The following is an 18,773-nucleotide window of genomic DNA, read 5'->3' on the forward strand; positions in this document are numbered from 1 at the left end:
TCTAATCAGAACTGGGTTTCTTGGATTTTGTCGCAACATCTGGATTTTTCTGGACGTTGATGCAAGTGTTGGTGAGCAGACAAGGCATTCTATGGGCATAGCTGTGTGTAATCCATCTGTTGTCATATACATCACTTCTGAGTGAACTGGAAGCACCACAGGGCCTTCCAAGAGAAGGATAACTGGCAGAACACTAAATGGTCACCCAACAGACCTATACAAAGCTGACTTTGATGTAGACATATTTCAGGAGGAAATCTGTGACTTATAAACAATATGCACTAATAAAGGCTATTTGCAAGAGCAGAACTCTGGGCTTGTATCCTAGCTGTGACACAGACCTCACTTTTCATCTCAGATATGTCATGTAGGCCCAGATATTTGCTTTTACACATCAAGTGTTCAAAGTGGGACTCCCTTCTGAAAGGCTATCTGGCCATTGTCTTCCCCTTCATGTGCCATAGCAACTATGCATACACACTTCCCCACATCATTGCAAGGGTTAGTTAATATGCATTAAAGCATTCTGAATGAGTAACATTCTCTAATGCTTACACATTTTAAGGATGAAAGCTTTAGTACTATTCATTATTTTACAGCACACTTCCAGGCACAAGAGGTTTTTGCAAAGATCTACAAAGACTTGTAATTAAAACATCCTTCCCTGCACATATTTACAGCTCTGCATGATGTATATCGTATTTAATTCCCATTGCAATTAACAGAGAACCTGTAGCGTAAGGCATGAATAGAGCCTGCATTTCATAGGTCACTGTAAGCAAGAGTGATGGGTAACACAGTTAATATGAGGGAGAGTTAAAGAAAGGTAGTCATGTACACATCTGGAAGTTAAAATTACCATGTTAGGCATTTAAAATCTGTGGCATAGCCACAAAGAGCATTTATTGCATGCAGAAAACACTACTGAGAAATAAAGCACAGATTTTATTTTTATGAGATGCTAAATGTATGACCAGCATACCTCATGTGGCTCCATATGGGATGGAAAAAGACTTACATTTAGTCAAGGGACTCAAGTTTCAGTGCCTTTTCATTACTTCTATTCTGCCTCTAAGAAACATATTTATTTTAGCCATTCATACTACTTACATCAGACCTTTATTGCAGCTGCCCAAATTACCCCATTTTAGACCACAACAAATAATCAACACTCCACTGGTCTTCTTGCATAGCTCTAATATTAGCTTTTTTTAATTTCTACCCACCTCTGATGTTTTTAGTCACCAGGTTCAGAGGCCCTCTGGTTCAAATCCTTCACAGCACAGGAAAGGACTCATGAAACACACTCACCTCTAGTTAGTATTTCCTTTGACCATAGAAAGCTCATCCCAGGACAGCTCTGAAGACCCCAAAGAAGAGCTGAACAGTTGGATAAGCTTTCATTTCCATGACAGCAGCTGTTTGGGCTAACATCCAAGGGATCAGCCTTGGAAGCAATCACATGAATAGAATTTAAACTTAAGAGCTGACACACTTCAAATGGGGCTAAATTGGACTCCAATTAGGTAGAGAATGAAAAGTAATACACACAGCCAAGGTTCTACACTGTATGTGCTTATTCAGTGCATTTTATTTTGATGCTTCCCAAAGGTACCTAGAATTGCATCACTATAAAGAGGACCTACCTCTAGTCATCACTGAAGTGATAGCAGCTGTGGCTGCATAAGCTACTAAAAAGAATGACTATGACATGCCCTTAACACACAGTTTCACAGGCACTGTTACAGGGCACTCATCTCAGAGACTTGCTTACAGAAGGCAGCATTAAAGAGGTAACATCTCAAAACTTTTATTTTTTGCTAGGAAAGGAGAGGCCTTCGCACAACAGCATTCATAGGAAGCCCGGTAACAAGCAAATCTTAGTCCAGAATTGCTATAGACTTTAGTTTAAGTCTCTGGACTTACAGCTAGCAAAACCCCTGAACGAACATTATACCTTAGTTATTGCTGGGACTCTAAAATATCTATATTAGTCCCAAAGGAGATGGAAGAAACTGAACTCCAGGGTAGCTAAGCTGATAGCACCAAGTTCCTGAAGGAAAACCGAACTGTACACCTACCAATTCTCAGAAACAGCACTAAATGTTAAGCACCTCCTGTGGCCCAGGAAATTATCCTTGCATTCACACGCTGAGTATAAGAATATCGTTAACATGCTGCCTCTAGAAGCTAAAGTCTTCCTGAGCCTTCCTTGCTTTCTGAAAAAAGACATGACATTCATAAAGAGGATGCCTGCCTGAGTCATTGTTAAGCACCCAGAGTGTGCAGAAATTGAAGTTTACTGAGTCTCTTCTCACTGAAATGAACTAGTAATCTTCTCTAGGTCCCTTATCAGATGAAGTATTTTGAATGCAGATCCAAACTTCTGCCCACCCACATGTGCTAATACACATTCAGTGGCTGTTGGGTTCTCTTAACCCTGAGAGACTTTCCAATATTGCATATGGAGAGAAAGGGACTGGTGCTGATTACATTCCTCCTCAAGCAGAGGAGATGAAATAGGAATCTGACTGTGACTGTCAGTCCACTGTGATTTTCATGCCCTCTTCTAAGCACTTGCACAACTACTTAATCACACAGGGATAAGACTCTTACTGAACACAAAGGCTGTGATTTCACTATACCCACATGTTCAGCTGCCCATTTCCCCACAGGTAGGACGGTCTGGAACATATATATTGCTCTAAGCGCCTTTCATCTGAACAAGGCTCCACCACTATGAGAGCACAGTTTCACATTATTATCTTTGGACAAATGTTAAATCACAGCTCAGTATATTGCAAGCACCAAATAAAGATTTGAAAGCTGGGTTATAGGACCCTGAAGATATCTGTATCATAGAAATGCTGTGGAAGCTTAATTACTGTGATACTACTATATGCTGCTCTGCTAGGCAAGCTATTTAAGTCCTTTCAATAATGCTTTGCTGTAATGGGAACAGTTCAAGCTGCAATAGCAGGTCTGAGACATGGAAAACATTATAGCAGTTGATCTTATTCCTTCCAATGCACTCATTTTAATAGGGTTTTTTCTGCTGCTCCACCTATCAGTTGCCCTTATCTCTAGAGAGCACAATTGCCTTTTTTCTGCCATTTGCAGCTAGTTATGATTTTCAGATTCAGCTTAGATGAGCATCACTCAATCTAAAATAAGCATATCTTTTTCACATATCTCATTTATTTGAGGAAACTGAAGGGTTCTTATTGAATGCTGAGCATGTGATTGCGCTGCACCCAAGTAACTCTTTTCTACTAGGTAATAAAGAGCTGCAACACTTACCCTACCAAGAAGCCTGAGAAAATGAAATACCCACTAGATATTTCTACAGAAGCAGCCAAAGGAAGGAATAAGACAGTATGAGTGGGGATCACCTAGAGAAACAGTTTTCCAAGCCCTGACATCAGATAGTGCGATGCCAAAATAAGAATGAGAGGCATCTCCTCGTAGAACACAGTTTGGACTTGCTCAGCTTTGAGTTTGTTTTCCCTTCATCCTACTTTCCCAAACTAGGAACTGTGCCCCTCCATCCACGTTCCCACACGTATTTCTCCTCCCTTATAACCCCCACCTTTTCCAAACAAGATCCCAAACCCATTTTCTTGTCACACCTTTACCCACCCAAACAATTCTCTCATCTACACTTCCCCAAATCTTTACAAATAATACCATGAGGTTCCTATCTCAGTTCATAAAATCCTGTCTGCCTTGGTTTTCTACAATTCTACTTCATGTCACCTAACCCAAGAAAGAAACACTTTCTACAACTGGAGATAGAGCAATAGAGCCTACAGGGAAATCAAGCCCACTTTGTCTACATAAAAGTCACAAATGCCAGCGACAGCAGTACCTACTTTAAAAGAACAGAGCATCATAGCACAAATTTGACCTGCAAAGAGGAGATCTATTCAGTGTCAATCAGCTTTAAGGTTCAGATAGTCTCATCTTCAATGGCAAGACATGATCTAAGCCAATTTGTATACAAACGTTATTATCAATTGTCTGCCATTTATCCTCAACCTCTAATACCATGTTTAAATATTAAGACATTTTGCTTAATCCCATCTCTAGCTACAGCTTCCCTAGGATTCTGATTTTTCTTACGAGTAATCCTGTTTTTCATGTAACAGACTAATGATCTGTCAAATAATGGTAGCTTACTTGCTCAACTAATTGCTTATTTTTTAACAGAGCATTCTAAAACATAGGTAATGATTGTAGGCCTATTATTCCTCTAAGGAATAAATAAGGTCGGATCACTTGCATTTTTCTTACCTTAGCAAAATATGGTAAAAATACATATGACAGCTTTATATTGTCTTGTGTCTTGTTACATCCTTTTCTTTTGCGCTAGTAATTAATTCCATTCAACGGCAGGAAGATAATTTTCATAAACTGGTCACTTCGATAAGAATTTGTGAGTGAATTAACCAGGCTTGGCTGTCTTTACATAATAAGACTTGAAATATTAAATGCCAGACACAAAGGTATACTTTTACTGTACCTTGTGTAAGCTTCTAAAGTCACATGCAAGTCCACATAAATAATGGCAGCAACACACACATTTTCCCTGGTTTTCCCTATCTCTCGTGCCCATTTCATCCATGCAGATTACAAGACCACCTAGGGAAGCACCACGCTGTTCCTAAATCCAAGTTCATGTACAGCCTGCCTAAGAGCTGCTTCAGGATAGACAGACTCTGTAAATAAATCTCTTCACAGCAAAACTAATCCCTTACCGTCGATAAAAGGAGTGCTGTTCTTTACCCTCCCTCATCTTGGAGCTGCTGCCCCACAGGCTTACATCTGCAGTAACTCAAATGCAGATGGATATTGGTTTCTAGTAAGTGCAAGATCTACATCAAGTCCCTCACATGGGGCAACTAAAGGGAAAAGAAAGAGCAAGCATGTACAAAAAACCCTAAGTGGGTGGGACACATTTTCATTTTGTTGTCAGTTCACATTGTCGGAAACAAAATGATTTTGAAAGTAATAGAAAAATCAGTGTAGTAACACTGTCCTCAGCATGGCTTTGAAATCCCTTTATGGAAGCCCCACTGGTGAAGCACATATATAATTACAACTGAAGCTGTATTTAACTCCAGACTAAACACCATCACAAGGCAGTGTGTTAAATAACGCATCTTTCTCATGTTTTTTACTAAATATGTGATCATTTCATACATTAAATTTATTGTTTTGATAATACATTCTAGTAGCTTCATAGCCAATGTGCATACACTTTTCGAATATTTCAGTGAAGCAGGAAGTATCTGCACCCTGAGAAGTGATCACCGATACATAAAAATTTCACTGTTTCAGCTGCACCCTCTCTGCTTCACCTGGGACTTAAAAGCAAGCTCCAAAGCACTAGCAGTATTCGGGGAAACAAGGGCCTTGATGCTCTGCCGACACCACAGTCTCACTGACTCTACAATTTGAGGCTTCCCCACTGGACTCTGGGCAACAACCACGTTGTAGTCCACATGCTTACTTCTCAGGTGGATGCACGAGAAGAATGAGCAAGCAACAACCACGGTCACTCTGCTGTCATTGTCACCGCAAGGAATGTTATCTCAACATATATAAAACAAGGGCTTTCTATGTTTTTATAGCATGCACCTACTCTCTTCATACCTTTCTACTTTCTCAGAGACAGTCTCTATATATTCACAGATATTTTGAGTGGAATATCAAGCCACATCACTGAATTTTTAATCAGTATTTTCCATGCCAGATGCACATGTGCATCAGCTGGCATTGGCTTTCACATTGCCAAAATAACAGTAAATCAACAAAAGGCAGTAGTTAGAGTGGTTATACCAGCTATTTTCTGGACAGTTATCATGGGAATATCTTTGTCAATTTAATATGACATTTCAGAGCACAGTGGAGACCTCTTCTTCCATTTTAAAGTGTGGTCACTGGAAACTGGCTACATAAATTGACATTGCACTCTGTATTTATCCTTTCTCTGTTATTAATGTTTGTTGTATTTACAAGACAAGAAATGCATTTTCTTTGTCAGGACAGTAAATGCATCAGGAACTTCAAAATCCACATGTTCTCTTTCCTTCTTAAACCTTGGGAGTTTACAACCAACCTTTCTGATGGTACAATCTGCTACCATAGCAATTATCTCAAAATCTGGTAGTAGAGATCATACAGAATCATTATTTTATACAAATATATATAAATAAATCTTTTCAATGGTAAGATTTAACAGCTATTTGGTTTTGGTCTTGACTCTTAATTTAGTACTAAAATAAATGTGTTATCTTCATTTTGGCCATAGATATTACTTAGACGATCGAAATGCAATTAATTTATTACGTAGAAAATACCAAAGTCTACCACTGTATAAATAACAACTTCTGAACACAACAGAATTTACATTTCCTTGTGCACCGGCTAAACTTGATCTTTGTTCATTCACCACGTAGTGGCAGTTGCAGCTAAAATACAGCAGATGGCACCAAAATCAGTTCACTACTGCTGTTGATTTCTCCTGAATACCGCCACAATATGTCACAAGCTCAACTTCAAACAGGAGTTGGAAGTTGGAGTTTACATTATCCAGAGTGAGCATGGATACAAAGAAATAACCAGCAGACAGTATACAGATGAACACACTAGCTTAACTTTTGGAACCTAAGTTGTTTAAAATGCAGTAGTTCTTGATGTGTCACTGTAAAAACCCTCAAAGTTACTTCGGTAGTATCAACAACGCAAGTGCCCCAGAATAAGCCAAATTCAACCGTCTCGATATATTCCAAAGCCCGAATAATTGTGTCAGTTTTTTTTAAAAAAACAAACAAACCAAAACCAAACAAAAACCAAACAAAAACCACAAAAAAAAAAACCCAAAACAGGCTCTCAAACTCATTTACAGTGTCTCACACTGTGTCTAGAAGTAGAAGGCAGCACAAGTTGAGTCCTTTCCCTCTGTAATGATGGGTTGAGTGAAGGCGACATACTCTCAAAAATAATAAAACAGGCTCTTGAGTGGTTTTTTGGCACAGGCAGGGAATACTGTTAGGTAGTTTTAGATTAGGTTGGAAATCAGCAGTTCATACTATGATTTTATTTAGTTTTGTTCCCTCTGTATGCTCATATTCTTAAACACAGGTAACCACCAGTGGAAAAGACATCGATGCTGACTGAAGGCATCGCTCAGGAGCCTGTACTCAGCTGTGCAGCTGCAGCCACCACCAGAACACACAGCCTGGGGAAATATCAGGGGAGGCAACGGGCAGAGAAAACAGAAGGGACAGAATTTCTGTCCACATCCTTCACATCTTTGTTGTTGGACCATTTTTTTTTTCTACCAAGACAACCCTCCTTACACTCCCAAGAACAAAGGCCTTTCAGATATCAATATTATATTTATTAGTGGTAGTGAAAAACCTAAAATGAAGGAGAGGATACAGGATTTGTCCTCACTGCTTTTCCTCACAGCCAAGCTTCATCTGTTGGGAAGAGATCCAGGTAAGGCATTGGAATCAAATTCATGCTACAGAACAGAAATGCATGAGTAAATGCCATATTACTGGTGCCTTATGCTCCTAGTCATGTCAACACTAGATCACATCCTTCTTTCTGATGCTGGATGATCTGAAAGGAAAAACACGGGCATCTGGGACAACAGCTTTTTTTCCTACTGCACTTGCTTACATTGTTGTGTAGCAGATCTGAAGAGCTAACTGCTGGACCATATAGAAAAAAAAAAAAAAAAAAAAAAAGATTTATGTAGCCCAAAATTCCAGAAATGAAGTAATCTTTTAACAAATCATGACAACAAGGCTCAATTCTGAAGCCTGTTAGGGGAAACTGAATACTTCATTTACAGTATTTAACAGACTCTCATCTTGGGACACTTTGTAGACCTGTGCTACCTTGGTACTTGATTTCTTATTAGACTCTGAAACAAAGTAGAATTGGAGCTAATTGACACTAAGGTCACAATCTGCACACTATGTTCATTTGTATACTTTAATCTTTGATGGCAGCTAGTTACTGATAAGAACTTTCAACAATCTGAATAAAGGAGTCCCTAAAATACTAACCCGTTCCAAATAATAAAGTACAAAGCATATACTGGAATTTTAAAAAAAGCCAATTTTCAAGCTAACAACCAAAAAGGCAAAAAAAAACCCAATAAAGCCTAGATGCCCTTTGCTTTCTTTGGCCTCTGTTTGACAGTCAGTACATTTTCATTTAAGCTTGAAGCAAATTTGGATTAATAACAAAGCCATGCTCATCTGTCCAGCTTGTAATGTAAAGTGATGATAGCAAGAATGGCAGAGACACAACTCAGGTGCATGTGTTCGTACCTTTTCATTTTTTCTATTGGGCTTTTGATAAAAGTCAATTGTCCTTTTAAGTACTAAGGAACACAAAAGTGTCCTTCGTGATTACAGGCCACTAACTCAAGCAGCCTGTGGCTTCCTTTCCCTTCAATTCCTTTCTGTTTTCTCCACTGATACTCAATCATAATTTCCCTCTTCAGACAGAAGCCAGTTGTACTGGCTTTTGCTCACCTATACCCTAGAGTGGTCATTCACAACTGCTACTTTATAATTTTATCCACAATTTCAAGAATATCTTGTTTTGTCAAAGGGATACACAAAGGCTGACTAGAAATTGATGTAGCTAATCTCTTAAACGGGGTCTCACCAACCTTTCAAGTGCTGCAGCAATGCAGTTCATCTGATTTCTTTTTGATATCTTTTTACTAGTTTGTGCCACGGTATTGTTTGCTCTTTCCACTGCATTAAACACCATGCTCAGGCTGTCAGAAACAAAGTTTTATCCCAAACCCCTGTACAATCTTTTTGTATTGTAAAACCCTCAGGGTCTATTCCTTTTTCTTTGCTTTGCTCTGTTCCTTTTGTCCCCAAGCCCGCCTTACATTTCTCTGCAAATGAATTGCGTAAGCCATTTAACTGCCCTGGTTTCCCACCTCTCCAAATCATTTATCACTGTGCTTCTCTCTCCTAGCAAGTGAACTTCTCTGCTCTTGAGGTTTTAAATTAATTGCCTGTTTGCTTATCCTACTGCACATTTATTTCCACAGGTTAGAACTATTAAACCAGAGAACATGTTACATCCTTGCTTTAACAATTAATAGTTTATAAAAAAAAGTCTCACTTCATAAGTGGTGCCAGTCTGTCAGGATACAGGGAGAAACACAACCTGAAGGTTGCTGATATAATTATTTAATCCATTTCATACAAAATCTGACTGCACTTGAATCATCCTCTACACAAGTTCTTTTCTGTCACTGGTTTCCATTTCTCACAGCAATTCCTCTCAGACAGGAGCCTCACCATTACATAAGACTAAGCATCACCTCCAGGGCCTTATTTTACCCTCACTTTGGCATGCGCAATGCCAGTGAAACCAGGTTTGAGTTGCACAAGGGTCCCATGAGCCTGAGGGTACGTCCCCAAGCATTTTGATCTCCAGTCTGCATCTCTTCCTTACTATTATGAAAAACATTCACAGTTCCAGTGAGGAACTTGGTGCCTTTGTGTATTTATAAATTTTTTACCATCTTCCAGAGGTCCTACAGATTTACAAACACTTCATAAATAAAACAGTAACAAAATGGAGGGGTTTGTGTGTTCATTGGTAAAGCACAAAAGACAACGAATTACAGGGTTTGTACTTCACAAAGGTGCACTAGGTATTTCCTGCTAGTCCACCACAGTTTCAGAAAGGTAAAATCAATTTTGGGTCACATACATATTTTCTTTTGCTGCCATACTGGCTTCTTCTCATTTGTACTTTTGTTTTGGGTTAACAAATGCATTGCTAGATTCATATGCTTGCCTGCACTAATAATACTGTAGGGTATGCCTTTTTTCCCCAAGAGCTCTCTATCAAAAGCCTCTTTGACATGCAGAATCACTATTATTACTGGTGGTAGTGGTGTTACCTAATTTTAAATGCTGTGTATGACATAATTCAGAATTTATTTTTATATATTTGGGTATATTAATATATTTGTATATATTTATAGTTATGTATCTTCAGGGACACATATATTGTTATTTGTTAGTAATCCATTGGCCATCTTTAACTCCAAAAGTACCACTAGAATTTATGATAAATTCATACAAGCACTCATGGAAATAAACACTGAGACTGCATTCACTGTCAGATGCTTTAACGTCCTTGAAAGGTCAATACAAAATAAATTGCATAATTAACTGTACGTTTAATTAAGGAGTCACAGAATGAGAGGGAAAAGAACATCGAGATCAAATTTTCTATTCTACATCCTTAAACATTAACTCAGCTGGCATCAGGAAGATTGAAATCACAGACAGAGAGTTAGGGGAAATATTGTTGGCTCTTCAGTAACAATCTTGGACCCAATTATTTCCTAGTACATACATACATATTCAAAAAAATACATATGTAGTGCAAGCAACGACAGCATAATTCACCACCTTCCTCAAAAGTCTGTAAGCAGGTGAACAAATAAGAAACTAAGTCTAAGAGCACCTTTTGTTCCATAGCAAAAGACAGTTGGTAGATTTAAAAATCAGAAAAATAGCCTCTGAGAATTCAGGCGTGACATAAAATTCCTATAGAACACTGTCTTGACATAGCAACTATAGAAACAGAATGAAGAGCCTCTTCATTCTAGATCTCATTTCTTTACATGGCATTGTAAAAGAACATGACTTCTCCCTTTGGGCCTTGGTGCTGCTATAAAATACTTTTTATTGATAATGTTTCACCTGTATTAATAATTTAAAATTATTTTTCCTCTTGACAGATGTTATGCCTAAAGAACTAAATCACTTAATTTAAACCTCTAGAAAATATTTTTCAGAATAAATTTATCTGTCCTATAAATCCTAGCTGAAAAATATTATATAGTAACTTTATATATTTAAAATTCCATCCTTTTCATTAAAATAGCTTTTAGCACAGAGAAATTTCCTTTTGTTAGTAATTCTACATTATGTCCAAACTCAAAAAATCTGTAGGATCTTGTTGGGAATTCATTTTGCTTTGATCATATTCAAATCCATTGCTTGAAAATTCCTAACCTGAAAACCATCTTCACCCTAAGTTTTCTTAGAAATGTGACTTAGTGAATATTAAATAAACAAATTAATTTAAAAATCTAACCACCCATCCTAACCCTTCAGGAATTTCATTCACAATAGATCTCAAAACCGTAAATGATTTCATTGCTTCCCATTACCCCCGCTTGAAAGACAGCATAAAAATGGTTAAAAAAAAAAAAAAAAAAAAAAAAACAAACAAACAACAAAACAATGTAAGTGAGGAAAGTAAAATGTAGGCACTGGCACAAGAAATCCAAAAGTATCACATGCAGACTGGCCTAAACAAAGGGAATTATACAGAAGTTGTGCTAAAATCCAAGCTACAATATGCATGTAATATCTCAGACTCTCCCATTTAAAATAAAGTAAAATCCTTGCCCATATGATGCTAATCCTACTCCTATACTCATGCAAGTAGCTCCATAGGCAGTGAAACAATTTCTTGCATAAGGCAGACAGGAATTGCCTTGAACCTGAAATCAGACAGAAATGTTCCTCTTCCATTTAAATTCAGAAGCAAGTGGGCTCATAAATTGTAAGCCCAGTACTTAACATCCAACAATATATTGCAACAACAACATTAAAAAATATATATTGCTTACAGTCAATACACTGAAATTTAAAAGGGTCTTTACGTTCAGAAATGAGCTCAGTGTGAAACAGGTTATTTAACACAAAGAAGACTTTCCAAAACACTCTTCGGAAAGGGCTCAGGTCATCTAAGCAGGTTCCAATACAAACACAACATACCTCTTCTGTGAGAGTAAGAAACTGAAGCTGGATCATAAAATCAGTTAAGAAAAGTGATATGCAAAAAGTACCTATCTGGATTCCTGCCTTCCTTCTACTGAAGTGACTGTTCCCCTCAATTCAGCACTACACTTGGAGCATCATGGGCACCTCTGGGCTCCCCAATACAAGAGAGACATTGATACACTGGAGTGAGCCCAGCAGAGGGTAACCAAGATGATTAGGGGACTGGGGTGTCTCTGTACAAGGAGAGACTGAGAATACTGGGGTTTTCAACCTGGAGAAGGCTTGGGGGAATCTCACTGCTGCCTTCAGCTACACATCAGGAGGATATAGAGAAGATGGAGGCAGACTCTCCGGAGATACAACGATAAGAGACAATGGATACATGTTACAACACAGACAACCTAGGTTAGATACAAGGAAAACATTTTCACCATTAGGGTAGTTATCGTGGAAATAGGGTCCAGAGCCATTTGAGTCTCCCACCTTGGACATATCCATGACTCCAGTGGACAAGGCTCTGGACAACCTCCTCTAACTGGATCAGCTTTTAGGCAGAGAATGAACAAGGTGACCTCCAGCAGCCCCTTCCAACCTACGCTGTTCCAGAACTCTGTGAGATCAATGGGAAAGGTCTTCAATTGAATGATGGGAGCAAGGACAGTGAAAAATAATTAATGCACAATTTTATGCCTACAAATACCAAGTTTGTACTGCTGCTCCAGTCTTTAATGGAAAATTATGTTAAAAATATCTGAGAAACACTTTCAGAAATTTTGATGCTTTTTACAAAAATTAAGTTGAAAATAAGTTAGGCATTAAGACTCTCCATGCAAAAATGACTGGTTTTTTTCATATTTTAAGTGAATTTGTGAGAAATCAGAACGAACATCTGGGGTTTTTTTCAAAAGAGAATAATTTGAAAAAAATTTCTTCAAAGGATTCTTTTTATTACGTTTCAGAACACAGCAAGCTGTGAAAGCATGAGATGCTTCCTATTAAATTCCAGTCCCACTTTTCCTGACCTCTTTTGTTTTCAGCAGCAAGCACAGATTTATACAGCCTGGTCCACCACACAGTGGAAATTCCCAGCAAGGTAACCTTAGCCCAGGGCCTGGTGTAATCAGCTTGCCCAGAAATGTCAGAGCACTGGGAATGCCCAGCACTTCTGGCACTGCTGGTCTAGCACAGGTGCAGGGCTAGCTGAGCTGGCGTAAGACCTGGCCAAGTAACGTGAAGGCAAATATATGTGCATACATTTGGTGATGAGACTCCTACAGCAGCTACCATTGATGAAATCTCACTGCTGCGAGATCAATGCTATTACCACTGACAAGGCACAAAAATTTCTACGCAGAAAAGACTTTCTTGTTCCCATAAACAATGATTAATCAGTTTTGCTCATCCTGAGGCATTTTATCTAAGACTAATTGTATAATCCAACTGACATTTATTTCATTACAATTTTTCCATTTAAAAAAAAAAATGTGATGAACAGTATCCCCCAAATGTCTCGTTACTAATACATAAAAATTCTCAGTCAAAAAGAGACCTCATTACAGCAATAAATTTATTTTGCCTTAAAAAATTGGCTGTCACAAAAAGTCCACACAGGTAGCATAGCAGCTACCACACTTAAGCATCAGTTCAGCACTGAGCTCCAAGAATCTCAAATGAAACCACAGGAGATGGCAAGCTGTGTTGAGGAGGTCTGTCACTTCAGCAGACTGCACTAACAGTACAGTTTTATAATGAAGTCCCTAGATTGAAGAAAATGTAAAATCATCCAAGAATAAAATGACCTGTCTTCAGCAAGAGTTACTCCCTGGTTTTCCCTTACCAGTAAATTGGGAAACACCCACTGAGGACAGCAACTTTGTACAGTTCCATCCATAAGGAATGCCATTCTGAACCTAACCTAAATGTACTTGAGCTCCTAGTCAGTCATGCTCCCTATTTCTAGCGACTAGGAAAAATCTTTCTTGAGAAAGTGACAGAATTCAGACCTGACACACAGGTCATAAACCACCAGAGACAAGGCACTGCTTTGGTCCTCCTTGTTTTGTCATGTTATGAGAAAGACAAGCTAACCCAATGTACATAGATACAAGCAGCAGAAATTCTGAATATTTTTTATCTTTGTTCCAGCTCTCCCAAATACAGTCCATAAGCACACTCATATGTAATAAATCATTTATTTGTGGAAAATTTTCTGTAATACAGATCTATTTTACCACAACAGAAAAGCAGATGCAACAAAAAGAAACAAATAACAATATAAACTACCCACAATATCACACTGACACAACACATCACCGCTGAGGTACTGCACTAAGTGTGCAAATAAATCTGCAACGCATCCAGGTTTCATTCAGGTGCACAACTGAATGACAAAACCAGGAATCACTGAAAGCTGAAAAACACACAGGATAAAAGGGTAGAAAACTGCCCCATCTCCATATGCTTGTGATGCGGATTTGGAAAACAGCAAAGTGAGCAAAACCGACAACATTTAAGTAGATTCAAGATGAGCATGCTGCGTACTGATAAGTACCAAGAAAGTTGTTGTTAACCTTGACCATGTTTCTGCAGGCTTTGATGGATCGTATGTTGTACATTGTGTTGTCTGACCCAGAAACAAATGTTCTCTGTCACAAAAGTAGCTGCAACTCCCACTGAAGATAAAGGACAAGACAATCACAGAAAGGGGTCTAAAGCCAGGCTGAGACAGGGACTTTTTTCAGAACTGCCAAACACTAAGCAATTCCCCTGAATTCAAAGTCAGTTACAAAGGCCTTTTCCAGTTCGACAGCTTATGCAATAGTCTAAGTGTAGATTTTTCAGTTAAACGTAAGATTCCGAGTCTGTCAGGATTAAAGTTAATACTGATACTATGGCTAAGTGTAATGCGCCATTTGGGAAAGATGCCATCACCAAAATTTGCAGAAGTGCTAGGCATTAGAAATTCCCAAAATCTGAAGTGGAGAAAATATTTTAATACCCTTAAGTACAGTGTTACATGTGTACATGACTCTTCACATGCAGAATGAGGTCAAGAGGGCACATATCCAAAAAAACACTGAGAAAATCAGCTTTTCTGATGTGTATATATATTCACACCTTCACGCTGTAGCTAAACAACAAAGAGCCCTAAAATGAAGCCATACAGTTTCCATTTATTGAAATGAGAAGGAGCCTTTGAAGGAGGCAAATATTCTGAAGGACTGAAGAAATTAATCGCCAGATAACTTTTGCAGCAGCATTCTGAGGGATTTTAGGGTAGTGATGTGTTAATTAATAACCACGGTACTATAGTTTTGGCAAAAGCTACAGGTATCTCCGAGCCATAATGAGCCATGATACTTGTAAATGTCCAATAACCCTTCACTTCAATTGTCTTAATGCTTGCTTGGATTTAAAAATAAAAAATAAAAAGGTGATCAATGACAGTAGGAAACTTTTTACAGAAAGACCTGGGAGTTCACAAGCTTTACATCCACCCCAAACTTCATTACAACTCTGAATCCATCACTAGTGGACCAAAGAGAAGTTAAACAGCCTAGATACTGACGGTAAAGTTGTTTCAGTGTGAGAGAAATTGCTCTCCGACTACAAAGCCACCCGGGGGCAGGGAAGTAAAGGCGGCTGCCTGCACCCCCGTGGAGCATCCATTTCCATTTCCCTCCCTCACAAGCAGTATCAGTGGGACCACTATGCAAGCGCCTGCAGGGCTAACCCATGCAGGGAGAAAGAAACTGCCAATAAAAGAATTTGGTTCCTAAAAAAATCCAGTGCTGACAGGACATGCCAAAAAAGGCCTTATTTATTGCATTCTTTACCCTAGCAGCTAATGACATGCTTTTCTTACAGGTAAACAACCGATTCTAAAAGCGCACATGCTTTAGTACCCGATGCAACCCTACTTTCTCCGCCTCTAGCACCAGGGCATTTATCATTCACAGTGCGAAACGTCTCCGAGATTCCTGGTAGCAAGTAGATCTTACTACTGTAAAGTGGTTTTAGCTCTTCCTTGGACTACATTCTTCCTGGCCCCCATCCAGCCACAGCGAATTACTTCCTCTGCACTGCTCAGCTAATCCCGTCCATCCCCGCGGGTTTATTCCCAGGCAGTCCCCTCCCTTCCAGCCCCAGTGCCGGGCTGGACTGGGCTTTCCGGAGCCGTTCTCCGCCGACAGCTCCCACTCCGAGCCGCACATCCCCGCGGCGTGCCTCACACTTTCCTTCCCCTTCCCCAGGGACCGCACAGGGAGGGGACGGAGCGACGCCGGGGTTGCTCAGGAGCAGCCCCTCCCCGAGCCGAGTCGAGCCCCCCCCTTCCCCCGACATGTGCAGCCCCGAGCACCCCGCGGGCGGCCCGGCCCGCCCCGCCGTGCGGCCTGCGCCGGCCCCGCCGCCTCCGGGCCCCGCTCCCCTCCAGCCGGGCCGCCGCCCCCCCCCGCTCCGCACCCCGGGGGCCCCGCTCCCCTCAGGCCGGGCCACCGCCCGCCCCCCCGGCTCCGTCCCTCCCCGCCGCGGCTGGAGGCAGGGCAGGGGAGGGGGAGCTCCGACCGGCCCCCGCGGGGCGGAGGTCACCCGCCTCCCCCCGCCCTCCGCCCATGGGCGCCGGCTCCGTCCACCCGCCGCCGCCGCTCCGGCCCCGCTCGCAGGAGGAGGCGGCGGGGCGCGTCTCCCGGCGGCGGCTGCGCCCGCCTCACCGCCCGCCAGCCGCCGGGGAGCCGCGGCGGAGGCGCATGGAGGCACCGGCGGCCGCTGCCTGCTGGGGTAAGGTGCGCCGAGGCGGCGGGAGCCGCGCCGGGCGCACGCCCCAGCCGCGGGCGGCAGCGGGGGGCCCGGCCAGGCCCGGCGGGGCGGGGGGCGGCCGGCAGCCGGGCGGGACTCTGCCCCGGGGGGCGCCGCGGGGCGGGCGGCGGCGGGGGAGGGGTTCCGCGGAAACTTTGCGTTACTCGGGCACCCCCCACCCCCCCGGGCTGCGCCCCCAGCGCGGTGCGGAGCGAGGGGCGCGGCGGCGGGCAGGACCCGCGGAGGAAGGTCAGCGCCGAGGGGCGGCGGAGGGGCAGGAGCCGGGAGCGTCCCCGGGGCACCACGGCGGGCAGGGGCCGGAGGACAGCCGACTGCCGGGGACTCCTGTTTTATAGGCGACTGCAGGGGCAAACAAGCCCCTCTCAAGAAATCTCAACATTTTGTTATTAAGGACACGTTTTACTCGTGTGCATTTTGTTGCCTGCAAGTATAAATCTTTGAAGTGCAAGTTATAAATATTAAAGCTTAAATGCATAGGGGGAGTATGTGTATCAAATTTTAGAATAAATTTATTCCAACCCAGTTTGACACACACACACGCCTAATGTATTCAAGATGCACTTAAACAAATTAGGAAACAGTTATTTCATTTTACAATGGCAGGTGCCTGTTTCAGAAAGTGGTGAATGACTTAACAACAATAATTAGCATATTTACATAACACATTGCTGTTTATACGTGAGTTTTTGAATCTGAGAGGCATTAAATCAATATATAATACCATTTCCTGACCTGGAGTGATTCCTGGAAGTATGAAGCAATGACTTGCTTGGTTTTTTCACCCCCATTCAAGCTACATCTGTGCGTATATTCAGAGTCTGAAACATGTAATCCTGCCTCAGAGAGAGTGGGTGCATGTTAACAACACAATGTGTCTTCAACTGACATCTGGTTGCAAAACAAAAACAAACTGCTATTAAGGACTTTTTTTTTTTCCATTTTTCCCTCCTTAGTTCTTTTCTTCCATCTTCCTCTCATCTCTGGAAGCTCCATCCGTATTGGAATAGGCAGCAATTATTCCAATCTCTGTAAGTAGTCTCTTTTTTTCCTTCTTTTTTTTCTTAACTGCATTAATGGCATGCCTTGCAGTCATGTACAGCTGTAGGAATATTATATTTAAAGTCCTCTAGCAGATAAACATCAATCCATTAAAAAGCAAACAGCTTCCTGACTAAGAAAACAACTGACTTAACAGAAACAGACTTAACCTTGTGATCTTTATACATACAAAACTCACAGAAATGAGTGAGAGAATTGTCTGAAATAGAGGACTGTAAAATTTAGTGTCAGCTACAAGTACTCCAATATTTCCTTTTTTAAAAAAAATCCTCCTTTTCAGCATTTTCTCCCACAACAACAAATTAGCACATAGCTCCTAAAACTGATATACAAATTGAGCACACTGACATCAGTCAAAATTTATATCATTTTGACACTCACTAGTGAAACAAATGTGGCTAAAAATTACTTCCAGTCATTGAAATAAAACAATGCCTGACATTTGACTTCCTTCTACTCTCCTTTTTATGACTAACTTTTGTAGTTATTACATTAAAGGTTTTTTGGAAAGGAAATATAACATTATAGGAGTCAATTCTGCTCATGTCACTGGTCCTGTTTTGGCAGAAAACCACATGTATGCAGGGAAGCAGAGTACCATGTCCAGTCTCTTAGTTGAAAGAATGCATAATGATAAAACTATATGCACAACAATTAAAACACCCAAGATACCTCTCAGAGCAAGTGCTGCAGCTCAGGAGAAGCCATGTTGAAATGTTGCTACTGAAGTCATAATCTGCTTACAACTTTCAAGCTAAGATGCCCATCATGGGTGAGAAATCATATGATTAAATCTGAAGTTTAAAGAAAGAACAGGCAAAAAGTTATTTACTTTGGAAAATACATAAAGGAACAACACAGTCAAGCAGCTACTATTGTTCACAGACTAGAAATATCATCAGGCTTAATGTTTGCTGCCACAACCTACCAACTAGGAGAAATTATTCATAGTGTCAAGACCAGCTTCTATCAACACCAGGTATTTGTAGGATCTAACCCTAAGATAACTTTGATAACTAGGAGCAGAGTTTGGTG

At 40.8% G+C, this 18,773-nt stretch overlaps 1 protein-coding gene across 2 annotated transcripts in view; it reads left to right on the forward strand.

The window, feature by feature from the left end:
• The first annotated feature begins 16,510 nt into the window (after positions 1-16,510).
• Positions 16,511-18,773, forward strand: part of BEAN1 (brain expressed associated with NEDD4 1) — a 60,883-nt gene continuing 58,620 nt past the window's right edge. The window contains exons 1-2 of one of the 2 annotated variants that reach the window (XM_074839924.1): positions 16,511-16,640; positions 17,633-17,707. In XM_074839924.1, the coding sequence (XP_074696025.1) occupies positions 16,610-16,640; positions 17,633-17,707 (106 nt within the window). In that variant the 5' untranslated portion in view covers positions 16,511-16,609. Of the gene's footprint in view, positions 16,646-17,632; positions 17,708-18,773 lie in introns of both variants that reach the window. The other variant, XM_074839926.1, reaches the window with a different exon arrangement.

Source organism: Strix aluco, chromosome 14, assembly GCF_031877795.1.
Source record: "Strix aluco isolate bStrAlu1 chromosome 14, bStrAlu1.hap1, whole genome shotgun sequence".
Taxonomy (NCBI): Eukaryota; Metazoa; Chordata; class Aves; order Strigiformes; family Strigidae; genus Strix; species Strix aluco.